General features: G+C 29.8%; 1 protein-coding gene across 1 annotated transcript in view; it reads right to left on the bottom strand.

Annotated features, from left to right (window-relative positions):
- The window catches only part of LOC106685264 (protein still life, isoforms C/SIF type 2), a 106,038-nt gene that overhangs the window by 42,092 nt on the left and 46,549 nt on the right, over positions 1–17,397 (bottom strand). Inside the window, exon 5 of the mRNA XM_014427832.2 lies at positions 886–1,029. Coding sequence (XP_014283318.1) covers positions 886–1,029 — 144 coding nt within the window. The remainder of the gene's footprint in view (positions 1–885; positions 1,030–17,397) is intronic.

Genomic DNA, 17,397 nt, shown 5'->3' with positions numbered 1-17,397 from the left:
AGGAATAACATGATATGAGTCAAGGATTGGATAGAGGCGTTTTAATAAGAGTTTTTCTAGGATTTTACCCATAATGGGCAGGAGCGAAATAGGACGGTAGGAAGATGGATATTATAGTAAGTTAAATTTCCTTTATTTTGAATGTTGGCAGACATATGTGCGTCTTATGGATCTAGAGATATATTTTTTCAACAATCCAACATTTTATACGAACAACTAGAAATTAGCGTTTTGTGAGTTTATTTTATCAAATAAATATAAATATCATAAAAACTACTAAAAAGATAAACATTATTAACTATATTGTAGTAAATTTAACTAGCTTTAATTTGAGCGCTGGCAGACATTTGTACGTCCAATAGTTCCTGAAATGAAGTTTTTCATAAATCATACTTATTGTCCGAACAACTATAAATCAATTTATTTTTGCAAATATTATGAAAACTACTATTCCTACGAAGGTAAAGGTCATAAACTTCTGTATAGTCCATTCAACTAGCTTTAATTCGAGTGCTAATAGACACCTGTACGTCACATAGTTCCTGAGATATAGATTTCTGAAAATAAATTAACTAACCACTAATCTTTCTGTAGATGTTTAAGAAATTTTGCTTTTTAAAAAGCTATATCTCGAGAACTATTGGATGTAAATAGATCTTTTAGGGCTAATATTTCAGCAAATTTATTCTTCTTTAAATAATGTTCTCTTAGATTTTCTAGTGTTATTTGTAGTTTTTAAGATATAGAGCTCCGAATGAAAATTGGGAAGTATTGAACTAACAGTTCAAAGTTAATAGTAAAAAAAAGAAGTTAATTTTCTTAAAAAGTAAGAAAGAAGAATAAGGACTTATTGCTTAAAATCTACAAGATAGGAAGGAGACTTACTGATTCGATTGCTTTTTCTAAACGGAAAATTTCTTCCTGGAGGAGATGAAGCGTTCCTGTTTTTCCTCGATGTCTGGCAAATGCTGCGGCACAAGCTGAGTGGATGCTGTTAACCCAGTTTTCCAATTCCACTTGACACGGTGCCTGGAATTGTAGAATATTTATTTTAAAAATGAAAATATAATATAAACACTATTTTCCAAAATATATGGTATATAAAATTATTTTTTTATGGACAATAAACAAGGGAAGGGATATATCATAAACTAGTTATAAAGTAAAGAGGGAACAAGAGGTTTATCTAGAAAAAAAAAAATGTTCAACGTTGTTTTGAGAAGCTGGAAAAAAATGGCGCCTACTTTTGTTTATTCGTTGCCCATTTGAGAATCACTTCTTTTTTATTTATTGATTTTTGCATTTCCCATCCAGTAAGAGAATGGAAAATGAAGAAAAAAAACATTCCAAGAAGATAATATCGTATTTTGTTCTGAATATCATTTAATGCTGAGCATTTATTTATTTGTCTTTGAGGATTGTTCCCACACAATAGAGTTAGCACAAATGATGAATAATTCAAATTTAAAAAAAAATGAACCTAATGTTATAAAAAATTGAATAACAAATAAATGTTATAATAAATAATATCTTCTTGGACATAGATATTAAAAAAAAAAGTTTAAAAATACATGAATAGAAATAATCATTTGTACAGGAAAATATACCTATAGTTGAGAAGTTTCCTATCAAAAGTTAATCCAATAAAAAGCAAATTGGTTTCTAGCAGTTAAATTCTGCATCAATAACTTGTTCAATCTATTTCAAAATTAAAATATTCCCTCGCCGAATTGGAGTTGCACATCTACATTTTAAACATAAATTTAATTTATCCATACGAGGTTCTTCCATAATAATTTTCACATAACTTTTAAAAAGTGGATATATTGAAGTTCATAGTAAAATTCTCAAACCCATTCCTCGTACAAAGTAGTTATCCTTTTTTTTCTTGTTTTTTTTATTTTTTATTATAGGTAAACAAATATATAATCTTCCATATATGATGTTTCATGTAAGGATTAAAATCTGGTTTGCTATGCAAAAAGCATTGTTTTGATTATTAGATACTTTCTTATTAAGGATTCTTAATAGTGATTTATTAAAAAAGATTCAAAATAATACGATAAAAGATAGAAATGCTTTACACTATAAATTGATATTATTTAAATGTACATTATGTATGTATGCTTTGTAATAAAAACTACAGATATTTTGAACTTGATGTATTTACATAAAAAAAAAAATGTTAAACATACGTTTTGGATATTTCATTCATTCAATTATATGCCAAAAAAGTTCATTAAAAAAAAAATTAAATTTATCTTAAAAATATAGATGTGTAACCCCAATTTGGGAAATGAAAATTTTAATTTTGAAATAAATTTAATTGCTAATTAATAAAAAAAATTGTTTTTTATTGGATTAATCTTTGAAAGAAAACTTCTCAACTATAGGTATATTTTCCTAAGCAAATGATTATTTCTATTTATGTATTTTTAAAATTTTATTTTTTTTTAAATATCTAGGAGGTCTAGGGAGATATGAATTTATTTAGTATTTAATTGTTTAGAACATTAGATTAATTATTTTTTCTAAATTTAAAGTATTTACTATTCACATAAATATTAAATTATTAATATATATATTTAGATCATGTTACGCAGTAGAGGCAGGAAAACTATTTACGTTTAAGTTTTGTCAAGGCGGAGTCATAATGAAAAACCATCGCAGTGTATTCCCTTTTCAAAACCTGCAGAGACAGTACACAATTAAGGAAGATGGTAACTGCTGTTTGGAAGGGAAGAGAAGAAAAGTAGTTCCATAATGACGATCCTTCAGTCGAGATTCGCCGACTCTGCTCAAAATAAGTTTCCTCCGGGAAATCATGAAAATGAACCTCCTAGCTATTACAAGTGGAAGTAAAATTCGTTGGAAAGGGCTATCTCGAATAATGGTGACACTAATGCAGTTCGCTATGAGCCTTCCACCATATCATAGCCAATTCAAGTTTTACAATTTTGTGTTGGAAAAAATATTCTTCAACTAATTATCTCAGAGAAAAACGTTTTGTAAAAAACAAAAAAAAAAAAAAAAAGTAATCGTCTGAATTAATTAAAATATCAATGTTTAAGTAAAAAGTGAAAAAAATCCGAGAATGAGAATAGTACTGAAACGAAATATGAAGATGATTTTGATTCATGCATCCAAAAAATATCCTCTCTTAGTTAGGGAAACGCCACATGATTCGAGACAAAATCAAAGCCTGTTACAAACTCTAGAGACTTGGTGTAGAGCTTAAATTAAGCTGAGACCTGAAACCTTTTGAGGTTCTGCCGTTGACATAATGGAAGCTAGTAATCTTCTTAGATCTAGATCTTCATGAAATCTCTGAGCATAAATTGAACACATGTGAATGCCATATAATAATATGGTGCAAAGTACAGAAAATAAGATCATTCATATGATAAATGATTTAATTAATTTGATATTATCTAATTCATATAAATAAAAATGTACTTATCACAATTTTTTTTTATTAGTAAATTTCTTTTGCGAACTTAACTGTTTGGATTTTGTTATAAATTGGTGTAACTAGAATATTTTATCATTAACACAAACTTTAATGATCCACTTTTACTTTCAACTATTTATTTAAAAAAAAAAACTTCTAACGTTTCGGCTCTTAGGCTATTTTCAAATAGACAACCTTGATCATTGAATCGTTATAATTCATTAAATTGTCTTTTTTGTGGGCTAATTGCCCTTGTCTTATATAAACCACACAATTTTAATACAAAACAATTTTCGAAGAATAGTTTAGTATGGAAATTATATGGTATAATATATATTATGTGGTAATAATAATATAAACCACTCTCAAACAATCAAAATATTAAATCAGTAATTTAGAATATTATTGTTTAAATAAAATAAATTGCATCTAATTTAAGTCTCAAAACAATCTGTATTTCCTTATAAGTCCTACGTTTCGGCTATTAAGGCCATCCTCAAGGACAATTTTAGAACATCAATATTAAAAAACTTTATGCAGGCTCATTCTGCCCAGGTTATTAATTTAAATATACAATTAACCTGTTTTATCAATTATTCATATTAAATTAAAAATTAAAAATTTTAATCACAGTTAATCTTCACTATTACAATTTATCACAAGGTAAATCTTTGGCACATAATAGCCTGCATAGAGTTTTAAAATTAATGTGGTTCTAACATTGTATTTAATATTGTCATTGAGGATGGCCGGATTGGCCGAAACGTCGGACTTGTAAATAAATATAGATTGTTTTGAGACTAAGATTGGGTACAATATATTTTATCTAAACAATAATAACTAGTCTCAAGAAAGTGTAAAGATTGTATACATAATAGAATATTATTATTATTTTTTTTGTTATAGATGATAAATTTAGGTAAATTTTGAAAAGTGTAATAATAACAGTAGGACTCTCTCCCCTCCCCTCCCCGTCCCGATTCCGTTCATTTATAACTGAGTAGCGTTCCTTTTGTTACCTATAGCATGCATTCCATCCATCTCCCATTGTGTTTGCCGTGTACTCAACCGATCGCTTAAATGCTCCATTGTGCCATAAAAATAAATTCTTCTCCCTAACGCGTCAGTCTGTGTTGTGGAATTGTCCCTGTCCTGGATGCTCTTTGTGCCCTGTATGGAGCAATATATCAAACGATTATTGAGGAAGTATATTGTCGATTCCATCCTTAGCTCGATAAATCGTTTTCACTGATCTATTAGGAGCTGACCGTGGGCGATGTCGTGATGGGACTAAAGTGATCTACGGTCTATTAGAAAGTTCATTTGTAAGAATGAGAGTTATTTTTAATGTTAGTTATATGGAAAAGTAATTCTGATAATTACATGTTCTAACATACATGTCGGGTACGATAAAGAGTTTATATCTGATATATCAATTATGAAATAAGAATGGTTAATATGTATCGTTGGCGAATACAGAGAGAAAGCGAAATTTGTAGAATGTAAACAGCCAGAGAACAATATTAGCTAGGTTATGAATACAGAACACTAAAAACCAAAAACATTACAGTGAAAATTTCAAAATGTGCAAAATTGTGGAGCAAAAACACAAGGGGTATATAACACCTAATGCCTCCAATGAATAACTTATTATTGTATAATTTATAATAATAATGCATGGAAAACTAACCTAAAGAGCAAGAATCAGACTAAACACTACATTTATGCAAATATATTAAAAAAATTAATTACTCCAATCAAAAACCTATAGTTTTGCCTTAAGGGCTGTGCAGAAGAAAATTGTATTAAATGATTTTATATTCCTATTATGAAAGCTGAAATTCAATTTTCCAACTTATTAAAATTATCTCAATTTTAAGATTTAGAAAAAATTTAGAAAAATTATGCAGGTAGCAATGTAGAAAGGAGAATTTAAAACTGGTTACGATTGAAATTCATTTATTAATTTTTTGTAGAATTTTACATAGTATTTGTTACATAGAATTTTGTATGTTCTTCTGCTTAGCTTTTCAATATTGATACAATTTTTTGAAATTCACATACGAATATATCATTAAGAAAAATTAAAATCAAAGGAAATAAATCATTAAAAAGTTTGATTGTAAACATAAAAGTCCAATTGATTTTTGTTTTATTTAAAATAATATACATAAGTAATATAATATAATAATATTAAAAAAAAAAAATCTGAAATTTCCACTAAGTCCAACAAAGTCAACAAGAAGCATGAACACTAGAGGTGTGTGTCTAGTAATCCAAGTAACAAACAATTACACAGAATGTTCTCCATATAGACTTATTCATAGCTACCTTAAACCAATAGTAAATAACATTCCAAGCATAAGTTTCATATAATCTCAGTTAGTGTTATGTTTTATTACTCTTTGTTTATAAGATGAACATCTAAACTATTTATTGAAGGAGTAAGTGGATGTAGGGGCTTTGTAACATTTTTTGATTTTTTGAATCTTTAGTGTGAATGAAGGGGGTAGGTAGGTGCCTATTTAGTTCGTGTGAGGTACTATAACCTCAAAATCCAATTAATAACTGAGTTAGATGTATAAGGAACTATGTACACTTCAAAACATAACAAGCTCCAACAAAAAAAAAAAAAATCTCTGGAAAGACGTAACATGACACACATTCATAACGAACTACAGTTAGAAACTGTACAACAACACATCACACGGAGACACATTAAATTCTTTGACAGTCTCCCTGGTTCCTTCAATTCAGTATTCCAGTCTATCACCCCATCCCCCTTCCTGCGAGGTGGCAGGGCAGGAAAGGTTCCAAGAACCCTATCAACATCACCTCATAACTCCATCTTCTGATGCATCCCTCCCCCTCCCCCACACTTCTTTCGACTTCTGACTATTTTTCTTATTATTTCACCATTATCTATTGTCTTTATTAATTAATGTTTTTATTTTACCTTCTATGCGATACAACACGAGGAAGCCCCTCACCTCCAGATTTAAAAAAAAAATTTTTTTAGAATGGATATCTCATAAGTAACAAATAAACATAACAGGTAACCTTAAAATACCAAAGGTAGTAAAAGGTAAGACCCAACACGAATTACTTTTCCTTTTTCACAGTAATGCATTTATTAATTCACTTTTTCTTTCTATTTTAGAGGGATCGGAAAAAAAAATTGATCTTTGTTCTCTTAAAATTTATTATTTGTAACATAACCCCTTCATCCACTGTCTATTGATACATTAACATTATTAAGAAAGAAATTTAAAGTCCTACAAGTACGATAACTTTGTTCTAATTCTCGTTTTTCTTTTCTTTTGAACCTGTATCTTCCTTAATCGCGAAGAATATTAACAAGTCTTGTCAAGAATATTTGTTTACTCACTATTTCATTCATTATACATCCCGAACTATTCATGTTTATATTCATTTCTGAGGCTATAGTTTTATAAAATAATATAACCAATACAGTTAAAATTGGTAAAGATAACCGAAACACTATTAATTTCACGTGTCCGACCAAGATTTTACAATTAGAGAATCAAACCTTTGTTAACACCATTGCATATTTAGAGCAGATGCAAACTATTAACTACTCAGGGACCGACAGTTTATTGCTGTTGCAACTGTTTTTCTCAGGACTTTGCTCCTTGGCCGCGGAGGGATATTATTGGAAACTGCAACCCTCCAATAATAGCTGTTTGTAATCGGTGCCTGGAAGTTGGTTCTGATTGGTCCCTTGAGAGCTGTCTGGGTCAGCTTTGCTTCAGGTCAAAGCTTTGATTGGTTCGGGAATGATCTCTGTGATGATGGAACTGTCTCGGTACAGGCAGGATATTCGGCCTTCCTTCATTGTCTGCACGGCTCAGATAGTTGAGATACTTTCAAACGGCTCTGACGTCTAAGCCATAAACCTCGCCAACTATTCCACTTTATGAGACCCCTCGATAAATATCAAGAGAGAACTTGTTTTATATGAATATTTTTAGATGAACTTCTTCTTTCAAGTTGTTCATCCCCATACATTTAAAGTTGACTCTCAAAATACGAGTAATTTTTAGGTCTCTATTTTCAACAAGGACAAAAAACAAAATCTGGATATTCTAAGCCTAGTATTTAACTATAAAGCGAAAATTGAATAAAAAATTTGAATTTGAATTTTTTTCACTAATTGTAATGGCCAAAAAATGCAACGATAAACTAACAATTATATAAAGTTGAAGAGTTTGTTGCAATGATAGGCAGGAATGCATGATAGGTTACAATAATTTTATTTTTAATTTCTTTAATTTATGTTTATATTATTTAATTACCAGTATTATTATACATTAAATTAAATCTGCACCACTACAACCCATGAAGGGTCAAGGGTTCAGTACTTTGTAAGGAAGTACTGTTACTAGACCAACGGTTGTGTAAGGAGGTGATTTGGTCAGAATCACACTCGACCGCCAGATTTTTACCCAATTAAGGGTACCCAATTTAAAAGGCTGGGTGGACCCCAGGAGGGCTCCAAGAACCCCAAGGAGTTGACTCACAGCTACAGTGTAACAGAAAACAATATTCTGCTCAGCCGAATTCGAACTCGGGACCTTAGAGTTAGTAGCCACGCGCTGTACCTCGTGGCCACCGCGCTTCCTAAATTAGGGAATTATAATTATAATAAATTATTATACATAAATTATATTATTGTTCTAATTATTTTTACAGTTGCAATATTCGTTTATTATTATTATCTTTCTATTTTATTTATTATATATTTTTTTTCATTATTCTGTCTTACATATAAATTATGTATGTAGACTTCCAATACTTTCTAATACCCATTGGCCTTAATTTTTTTTAGGCCTGATGAAAGCCTAAAATTCTGGCTGAAACGTTGGTACAAATAAAATAAGTTTTACATATTTAGGTTCTGTAGTGACCCAGCTATATTCTACTTATAAAAAAAAAGTTTGTTTGACTGAGCTTGGGACAAGAACTACCAGTCTGATTTGAAAAATTCCTTTTGTGTTAGATAATAGGTTTATTGTGCAAGCCTTTAAGATGCTGTAATGCATCATAATACGACCCAATGGAACGAAGCGGTTTCTGTATATAAACGGCTGTAATTTTACCATGAAAAGGTCTATTTAGCTGAAATGTTTTAATGTAATTCTTCTAAGCCCATAAATGTACAATGAGGTCGAATTTGAAAAAAATGTCTATGTATGTATCGGTGTTAAAAAAATTGATTTTTTTTTTTTTAATTTTCGCTTTCTCTGATCATTAAATCATTTTAATTTTGATTAATATTGTTGTAGGTTCGATAAATTGATTTTTATTTAGAACATGCATTTGTGCACCGTTAGTCCATATTGGTTTTAAGCAAATATAACCCGAGTTTTGTAGATAGTAGATATTTTTTTGTTTATTTAAAAGATGATGACACTTAATTTAATTAAAAGACATTTAAACCGAGTAATATTAGCCGATGTAGGAGATGTCACAATCTCTGAAGAGATCAGAGTACCAAAAATAGCAGAAGGGAATTCTACCTGGCCAACTCACCCCGATTTAGCGACGGTCCTATTTCGCCTTTAAAACCTTTTCTTAAAACGGGAAACTTACGTTAGAATATTAGTTAAATCGAGCAATATTTAAAAATTTGTTGAAATTACAAAACTGCGAAAAATATATCGTATGCTAAACGTTTATTTTATTAATTTAGAATGTAGAGTTCAGGTCAGTTGTTAGTAGCGTTGATCCAAAGTATTTTCTAATAATACAACTAAAATAAACTCAACAATAATGAATTTATTGACGATTTATAAATTTATTTTTTATTTATTCTAAGGTTTTTTAACTTTATCTAAAACCTTTTCTAAAAAATGTTTTTCCTAGTTGACCTACTACACTAGCTACCGCCTCGGCGCTAAATTTAGTTATAAACAGTTAAATGAGTGTTTGGATGAAATTTAATTCCGAAACTTACTTCGATACAAAAAGTTGGCCGGGACACTTTTCCAACAAGCTCCTTAAAATTAATTATTTGATTTGAATCCGAGTCACGTAGCGGTTAACTCGATTGCGGGGGCAGTTCTGGAAGTAGTTAAGGGTGCTCTTGTCGTCTTTAAATATTCTATTTGGGATTAAACTTTTAAAGTAGCAATCATCGTTGGTTCATCTTCATAAAATTGTTTAATGTTTCCTACAAACTCTTCGTTCTAGGCTGTTGGACGCAGTTTTTCAAAATTTAAGAATGAATAGAAAAACGTCGTGAAAATAAATAGGTCAATAACGTAATATCTTACTGATATACATATATCTTGTAATATGCATGTATATATTATTTAAATATAAAAATAAAGATGAATATAGTTTCCTCAACATTTTTATTAGGTAGGTATGTAATCACTTAAATACTAATTATCCTCTTACATGGGTAGATGCATTTTTGTTTTATTTAATGTGATTTACAACTGTACAAATAATAAATACAATAAGTAAATATGTTGTATGTTGCATATACAATTGAAAATCTTGGGAAGGAACCACCCATTAGTGGTACTTCAAGCATTAATTTAAATTAGAAGGTCCTGTGGCCATCTTATTTCAGACGCCTCGGAGGATTATCAGGGATTGTTAAGGATGAGAGATTAAGAATTAATGGGTTAGGATGGGTAAGGAGTTTGGAATGAAAAGAGGCATATCTGTTTTTGCCCAAATCTGCAACGAATTGGATGTTTAGGTCCTTGTGGATGAGTTTATTTTTAACGTAATAAGGATCATCAATGATTTTACGTAGGATTTTGTAAGGATTGGATGCGATAGGAATTTGATGGCTTGGTAGAGCCCCAGAGCTCAATTCCATATGTCCAAATTGTTCTGATTATCGTAGTGTATACTAATTTTTTCTAGTGAATGGGAAGTTTAGAGCGTTTGTCAAGTAAGTGTGTAGCAATCGGAATCTACGAGCAGTTTCTTGTCGTTTCAGTCTTGTGTGTGGATTCCAAGTCTCTTGTCAAGATGGAGTCCTAAGTATCGAATCTGCTCAACAGGCGTTAGTGGAGTATTTAGAAAGGATACTGTAGGTCAGGGGGGTAGAGGTTTACGACGGAGAGTAAAGGTGATCTGGTGGATTTGTCAGGATTTATTTTGATTCTTTAGTTTTGACACCATTCTTCAATAGGTGTTATGTGTGTCTGTAGTGTTTGTGATGCATTAGTTGGGTCGTTGTTTACAGACAATATACATGTGTCATCAGCGTATGTTGTTAGGACTGTGTTAGGGTGGGTTGGAATGTCAGCTGTATAAACCGTATAAAGATTGGGACCTAAGATACTACCTTGAGAAACACCGGCGGACTGAGAAAAGAGTGATGAGTAGGCTAGGTTATGATTCACTTTAAAGGTTCTATCAGAGAGGTAGGAGCGGATTATAAGGAAATATAGATGTATTTTTAAAATAAATAATCACCTAAATTTCAAGGTGATCTAGACTACTTAAATAAATATATTTTTTTAAAATAATTTGTCTGTAGGGGACAAGGATGATAGAATAAAAAAAAAGTGAGAAAACATGAGATATAGTTTTAGAGGTGGGAGATCCTCAAGGAAGTGCTAACATAGCATCAATCACCAGCAGACAGACCGGCTTTGCAAGTCTATGTCTTTCTTATCAATCTCTTGGAGTACATGTTCGTTGTTCGTAATCTTCGCTTGTCATCCCAATGTTTCTTCTGACTCAACTTCTATCGAATAAGTAGCATTCATACTCCAGGAGTTCCCGAACTTCGGGCCGCCTGACGTCCCACGTGTTCATGGGTAGTATTGTGTCCGCCTGATATAATCTGTGCCAAAGATTACTGTCAAAAGATTTCCTATTAAATTGTTTTTGTCCAGTCATGGATTGATGGCTGCGTTATGTATTGTAGCAACCGAATGTATTTGCATTTCTCTCCGAACTGAATATCTATAGTTCATCGGAAATATTAACTTATTTTATTTTCTATGACAGTACCAAGAATTGTATGACAGTGTTGGATATATTTCATCAAGCCTAATACCTCCTTTATATATATTTAAACTCGGCTCTTATTTCATGGTTTCAAATCAGTTTTTCATTGAAATCTTAAAACGTTTAATTCAAGCATAAAATTATTATTTAATTCTCCATAGTAAGAAGCATTGAAATACATGGTAATAAGCAACAAAATCCACATTAACTTTGAAGTTTATTATTCTTATAAAGAAATTCTAAATTCTTTATATCAATTAATCTTTAGTCAATTATTAACTAATCCAGCTTGTGATGGAACAGCTACAATGTTGCGACCATTAGTTGTGCCGCATGCCAAGAGAACAGAACCCGATTCAGGCCTAAATTGAATTATATTAGATAAAATTATTTGAATAAATGTCTGTCAATACTCACATAATTTAAAGTGTAGTTTCTTTACGTAACCCAAAACATCCAACTTAGATCCGGAAACTTGTCGTATCAATAGGATGTATAATTTTATCTCTTTGGTAATGTTAAATATGCAGTGATGTTTTTGTTTGGTTTTATTGTGAGGAATGTAAATATTACTCAAAGCGTAGTTGTATTTTTTACTATTAATTTATATAAATGACTTTGGATTTATTATTCTTCGTCAACCATGAAGTCGATAAAGACTGCATCTGATACCCTGACACACCAGTACATTCTTTTTTTTTAAGTTCTGCACTTCAGAAGTTAACTCTTCTGTCATTACTTTTATCTGGTTTTATTTTTTTATTTCTCACCCACATACCTATTTTTATTACTTTATATTTTATATTTATTATCCATTATTTTTCTTTTATATTCACATATATTATTTTAACTTTATATTATTATGTTAACTCCAACTTAAGTATACTTATATTAATTAATTTATTATTAATGTTTATATCATATAATTCACCTCTGAACCAATATTTATTTTGTATATTGTATTATTTTGTATTTGTCTTTTCTTCATCATATTATATTTAATGAATGAGAATGGATACTCTTAACTTTATTTATTTTATATATTATATCCCTGTATATATTAATTTTTTTAAAATTTCTTCCCCTCTGTTAGGTGTATTATCATTTAATGTTTGCTTATTTTTAATATGTCCTTTAATTTTCTAATAATGTTTACTTTAAAAAAAATATTTTCAAATGTAACGTATTTTAACTGTCCGTCCCCACTACTTCGCTATATACATCCTATCAACAGTTCACTCTAGCACTGACTTCCAGTCCGCTAGATCTGCTCTCCTATCTTGTTTATTATCTCCCTTTAGTCTTATCCCCTTTTTCCATCTATTAGTTTTTACTATATTTTATATTCTCCTTTTTTTATCTGTCATTTTTTCCGTTTTTATGAATTGTCTAAAACCTTTTAGTATTCTTATTTATTTTTTTCGTTTCTCTGTACATCTTTTTAATTTATCATTTACTTCATTAATGTTTTTTTTTATCATTATGTGTATCTTTTTTAGCCCTGATGAAGCCCTGCTACGTGGGACGAAACGTTGGCTCAATAGTTTAATCATCATTTGAGATTTTTTTCACCGCACCGGACGAAGATGTTTCATTACTATTATTTTTGATAATCAATAATTGGTAAATATATTAATTTTCTGTACTTGCTAACTCTATTTCTATAGGGGGTTTCTCCAAAACAAATAAATATATTATTAATATTACTAAATATTTATTATTAATAACAAAAATTATTCAAATAGTCTCAACGTCCTTTATTAAAACATATTCATGTCCTAAGTTTCTGCCGATCCAGTCAACGTGGAGGACAATCTTAATTTTAGTATCATAGCCTCACATTGATTAAAACTTGCAGGCTATTATGGCCTAGCCAATTTAATACAGTTAAAATAACCTATTTGTCATTATATTATTTATTAATAATTTATATCCTTCACAATTTTTGCATTTTAGTATCACAAAGAGTGTTTTACGTTCTCTAGTAAAATAGTAAAAAGTATTTGTTAACATTAATAAAATGCTTTGTAAGAGTACTTCTTTTAATTCGTTAGCGCCTTTTTCGTAGAATACATCTGTATTTTATGTAATTAGAATAATTGAGTCATAGCTATATGAATTAATTAATTACATGAGAAGGAATGGAGAATTTATTTCAGCGTTCTAAATAAATCTGCATAGAAGTCGGGAGAGCTGATGTGGCATTAAAACTGCTAACCTAGCTACGGTATTTGAGAACCACTCAACGAAACGAATTATTTCTCTAAATAAGTTAGTCTTGCTTACTCAAGACTAGTAAAATTGTCGGTCTGAAAACGAAAACCTTCAGCTCTTTTTTCGACAAAAAGCCTAAAGTCTAAAGCTTGTTTCGACAAATTTGCATTTAGTCTTATATAACTTAAATATTTTTCACATAAATAACGTCAGTTTCATAGTAATTTAAAAATAATTTTCAATTTGACCGAAAATTTGAATTATCCATTGTGTCTGATATGCGATAAATGTATTTATATAACAAAAAAACCAATAAATAACTGTAATTGAGATATTTTGTTTTTAATTTTTTTATCGAACAAAACGAACTTCAATTTTTCTTATGAATTCTGGTAAATAAAGGTGAACAAGATAAGTTAGTTATTCAGAAATTAAGGCGTAAAACTTACCGGCCATCAATGCAAATATTATATTCATATATACATTTAGTCTTCAATTTTAAATATATATATATAAAATATATAAAAATAGGAAAACTTGAACATATAATAAAACATACAACAACAAAATAAATACAAAAAAGGAAAAAACATACATATTTAGAAATAGTCCTTATTTTTTCAGAAAAGACATAATCTTATTTAAATATCAGAGGCCTTGGGAAATGGGGAATAAGATAAGTATCATTCTAAAAAAATAAAAGTTTTGAAATATAAACAGGTTAAAAATACTACAACAATTAAGTTGTTAACATTGTTTACAATTTAAAATATTTTTACAAATAGTTAATTATATAATAAACTATTTCAACTAATAGTTCATAACTACCGAAAAAGGAGTAAAAAAAATAATTTGACAGTTAGTAAATTTAAAATCACCAAAATTTGATATGGTTTAACCTTTAAAAGTTGCTTGTGGCCAGTTTTTACTTAACTGTTATGATTATATTCAAAGCTTTACGCCTTTCAAATATCTAACGTAAAGCCATACGCCATAAATGTTTCATAGATGTAGTTGAGAAAAATTAAAAATAACTATAACATCTATATAAGCAAATATCATTAGCATGGAATCTAAAAACTTAATAACTGAGTGACAATGTATTTTTATTTTTAATTTAATTTAATAACCTATTTGTACGAAACTTCAAAATAAAAAAAAATATATTTTTTCCCCATTATTTTATTCTATAACATTGTGTCAAATAATTTCAGACATTGGTAATAGAGATCTAAGAGCATTTTGATACCATATTTACTGAGCTATATAAATCAAATGAAAACAAAACAATAAATAAATAAAAAAGTTAAACATAATTGAAATATATGAAGGATGCCCAAAATAAATATTTTTCTAATGCTTCATTATTATTATAGGACAGATGTTTCGAGTTTTGATAAAGAATTCGTGCTTATATAATGAAGTAATATTGTGTTTCTATAAAAAAAAGTTAATGCTAGCATCAATTTTGATTTCTTTGATAAGTTAAGAACGGATACAACCGTCTAAAAGTTTAAAAACTGGGGTATCTTAATAAAAGTGTAAGAGATGGTGGCGGGAGGTAATCAAAATCAGTGACGTCACCAAACTCATTTAATCAACCAAAGGTAATCAAATAAGGATTAATTTGCATTTGCTCCATTTTATTGGTTTTCTAATGGTTGAATCTCGAAACTTTTTCTTTAAATTTAATGATAAAAACAAAACAAACACAATAAAGTTGTTTATAATGAATTTATTTAGTTATTTTAGCTTTATTAACAGAACTGTATTAGTTTGCTATCCCTTGTCTGTTTTAGTGTGTTTTCATTCATGATTTTATCTTTCCAGTTCTAATAATGCCCGAATTATCGAAATATGAATTTAATTAACAACACGTAGCCTTACTTCTCTTAACTTTGAAACAGAAATATATATCGAGTATATTGGTCGATGTACAACATGTCACAATCTCACAAGAGATAATAACACAAAAAAAAAAATAAAAGGCAGAAATTCCCTGCCGACCCGCCCCACTAAAACACCGATTTAGCGACGATCCTGTGTCACTTTTGAAACATGAGAAGAGGAGATTTAAGATAGTTAAATGGAGCAATATTTAAAAAGTGACTAAAGTTGGATATCACGGCGTTTTTCAATTTTAACCACTATTTGCATTATATAAAATTTAATGGATCCTTCAAAACTTGAGGCTATTATTTATATAATTTTCGAATTCGAGTATTCGATGGACATACACTTTTTAAAGTCCCTTACAAAATGGTCTGTGTGTGTGAATAGCCAACTCAAAAATGAAAAGTCAAACGAAACTGACATTACTTATCTAAGGCGGATATGCCTAGGACGTTACAACAACTTTTTCGATAAAATTGACTTACCGGAAGTGCCCCTTCATAGAATCGATTTTTAATAACAGATCTAACGAGTTTGATCAATCACTCGGTGAATCAAATGATTTTTAATTTTAGATAGGTTTTATCCTCGTAGTGATAGTCTTAAAAATTCAGTCTTAGGGCTTAAGTTCTGAATTTTCAAAATATTGTTTTTCTAAAGTACCTTCAATTTTGTTAATTTGAAAAAATAATCACTTCTCATTATCAACAACAATAAACAATGAATAAACGAAAAATATTTTAAAAACATATGAATATCACCAACAGACTGACACAAAATACAGACTAACCTCTTCCCAAATGATCAAATTTCCTCAATCCCCTCTTAAAATGCATTACCAGAATGTAGAAAAAAAAAAAAGTAGAAAACGATGCAACCTTCAATCTAAATCTGTTTTCATCCCCACGCACCCATGGGGCTTAGATGGAAAAAAATTATGTATAACCAAACATAGATAAATCCCAATCATACCGGAAATGCAGAGACCGCACGATCTTTTCCGGTCGAATAACTACTTTGTTATCTTTTGCTAAAATGTTCTACTCTTGGTAGAAGTACAACTTACATTTGTTATTCCAAAAGTCTAGGTTATTAAGTGAAAGTTATGTGATTGTCCAAAAAAAAAAAAAAAAAATCAGACTATATAAGGCATATTCGAAAGTAACGGATTACATTCATTTTTAAGAATTTATCTCTCTTCTCCATGCTCAGTAAACGTCGGAAAAACATCTATTCTCCGCTACACCCTAAAAAATGAGCTTGGATAATGCATGATGATATTAACATGAATATCTTTTGCCTACTAGACGATATCCTTTGTTACTAAGAGGTGCAAGATAAACAATTTTCCTCAAGATTTATCCTGAGAGAGGAGAGGTGAGAAATATTGAAGTATTGAAGGAGGCATGAGGAATGAGGCGGTCATCAAGAAGCAGGGTTCCATATCAATCACTCCCTACTCGCGAGACCTCCCCCAACTCTCGGCGGACTTATACGTCACATTTTACACAGTCTCAGCCTTTACCGTATGTTCTCATAATCAAACCTGAACCTAAATTAAATTCAAGGTAGAAAGTAATACTTTATTTAACCAACACAGCTGCCCAGATATATTGGATTGCTACAGGTCACAGCAATAAACTGTTATCGGATAAGTAGGATACTTATCGGTCTTACTAGATATAAAAAAAAAATACTAGTAAAAAGTAATTAACCACATTTTTTGTTCCACAGTATTAATTTTATAATAAGTAATAAAAAGGATTTAGTGAATGACATAATTTCTTCCTTATTAAAAAACACTAGTTTATTTAATATCATCAGCAACGTTTCGGGAG

This window comes from Halyomorpha halys, unplaced genomic scaffold (genome assembly GCF_000696795.3).
Source record: "Halyomorpha halys isolate HHAL.00 unplaced genomic scaffold, Hhal_1.1 Scaffold675.1, whole genome shotgun sequence".
In the NCBI taxonomy this organism is placed as follows: Eukaryota; Metazoa; Arthropoda; class Insecta; order Hemiptera; family Pentatomidae; genus Halyomorpha; species Halyomorpha halys.
This window is presented reverse-complemented; position numbering and strand designations above follow the sequence as displayed.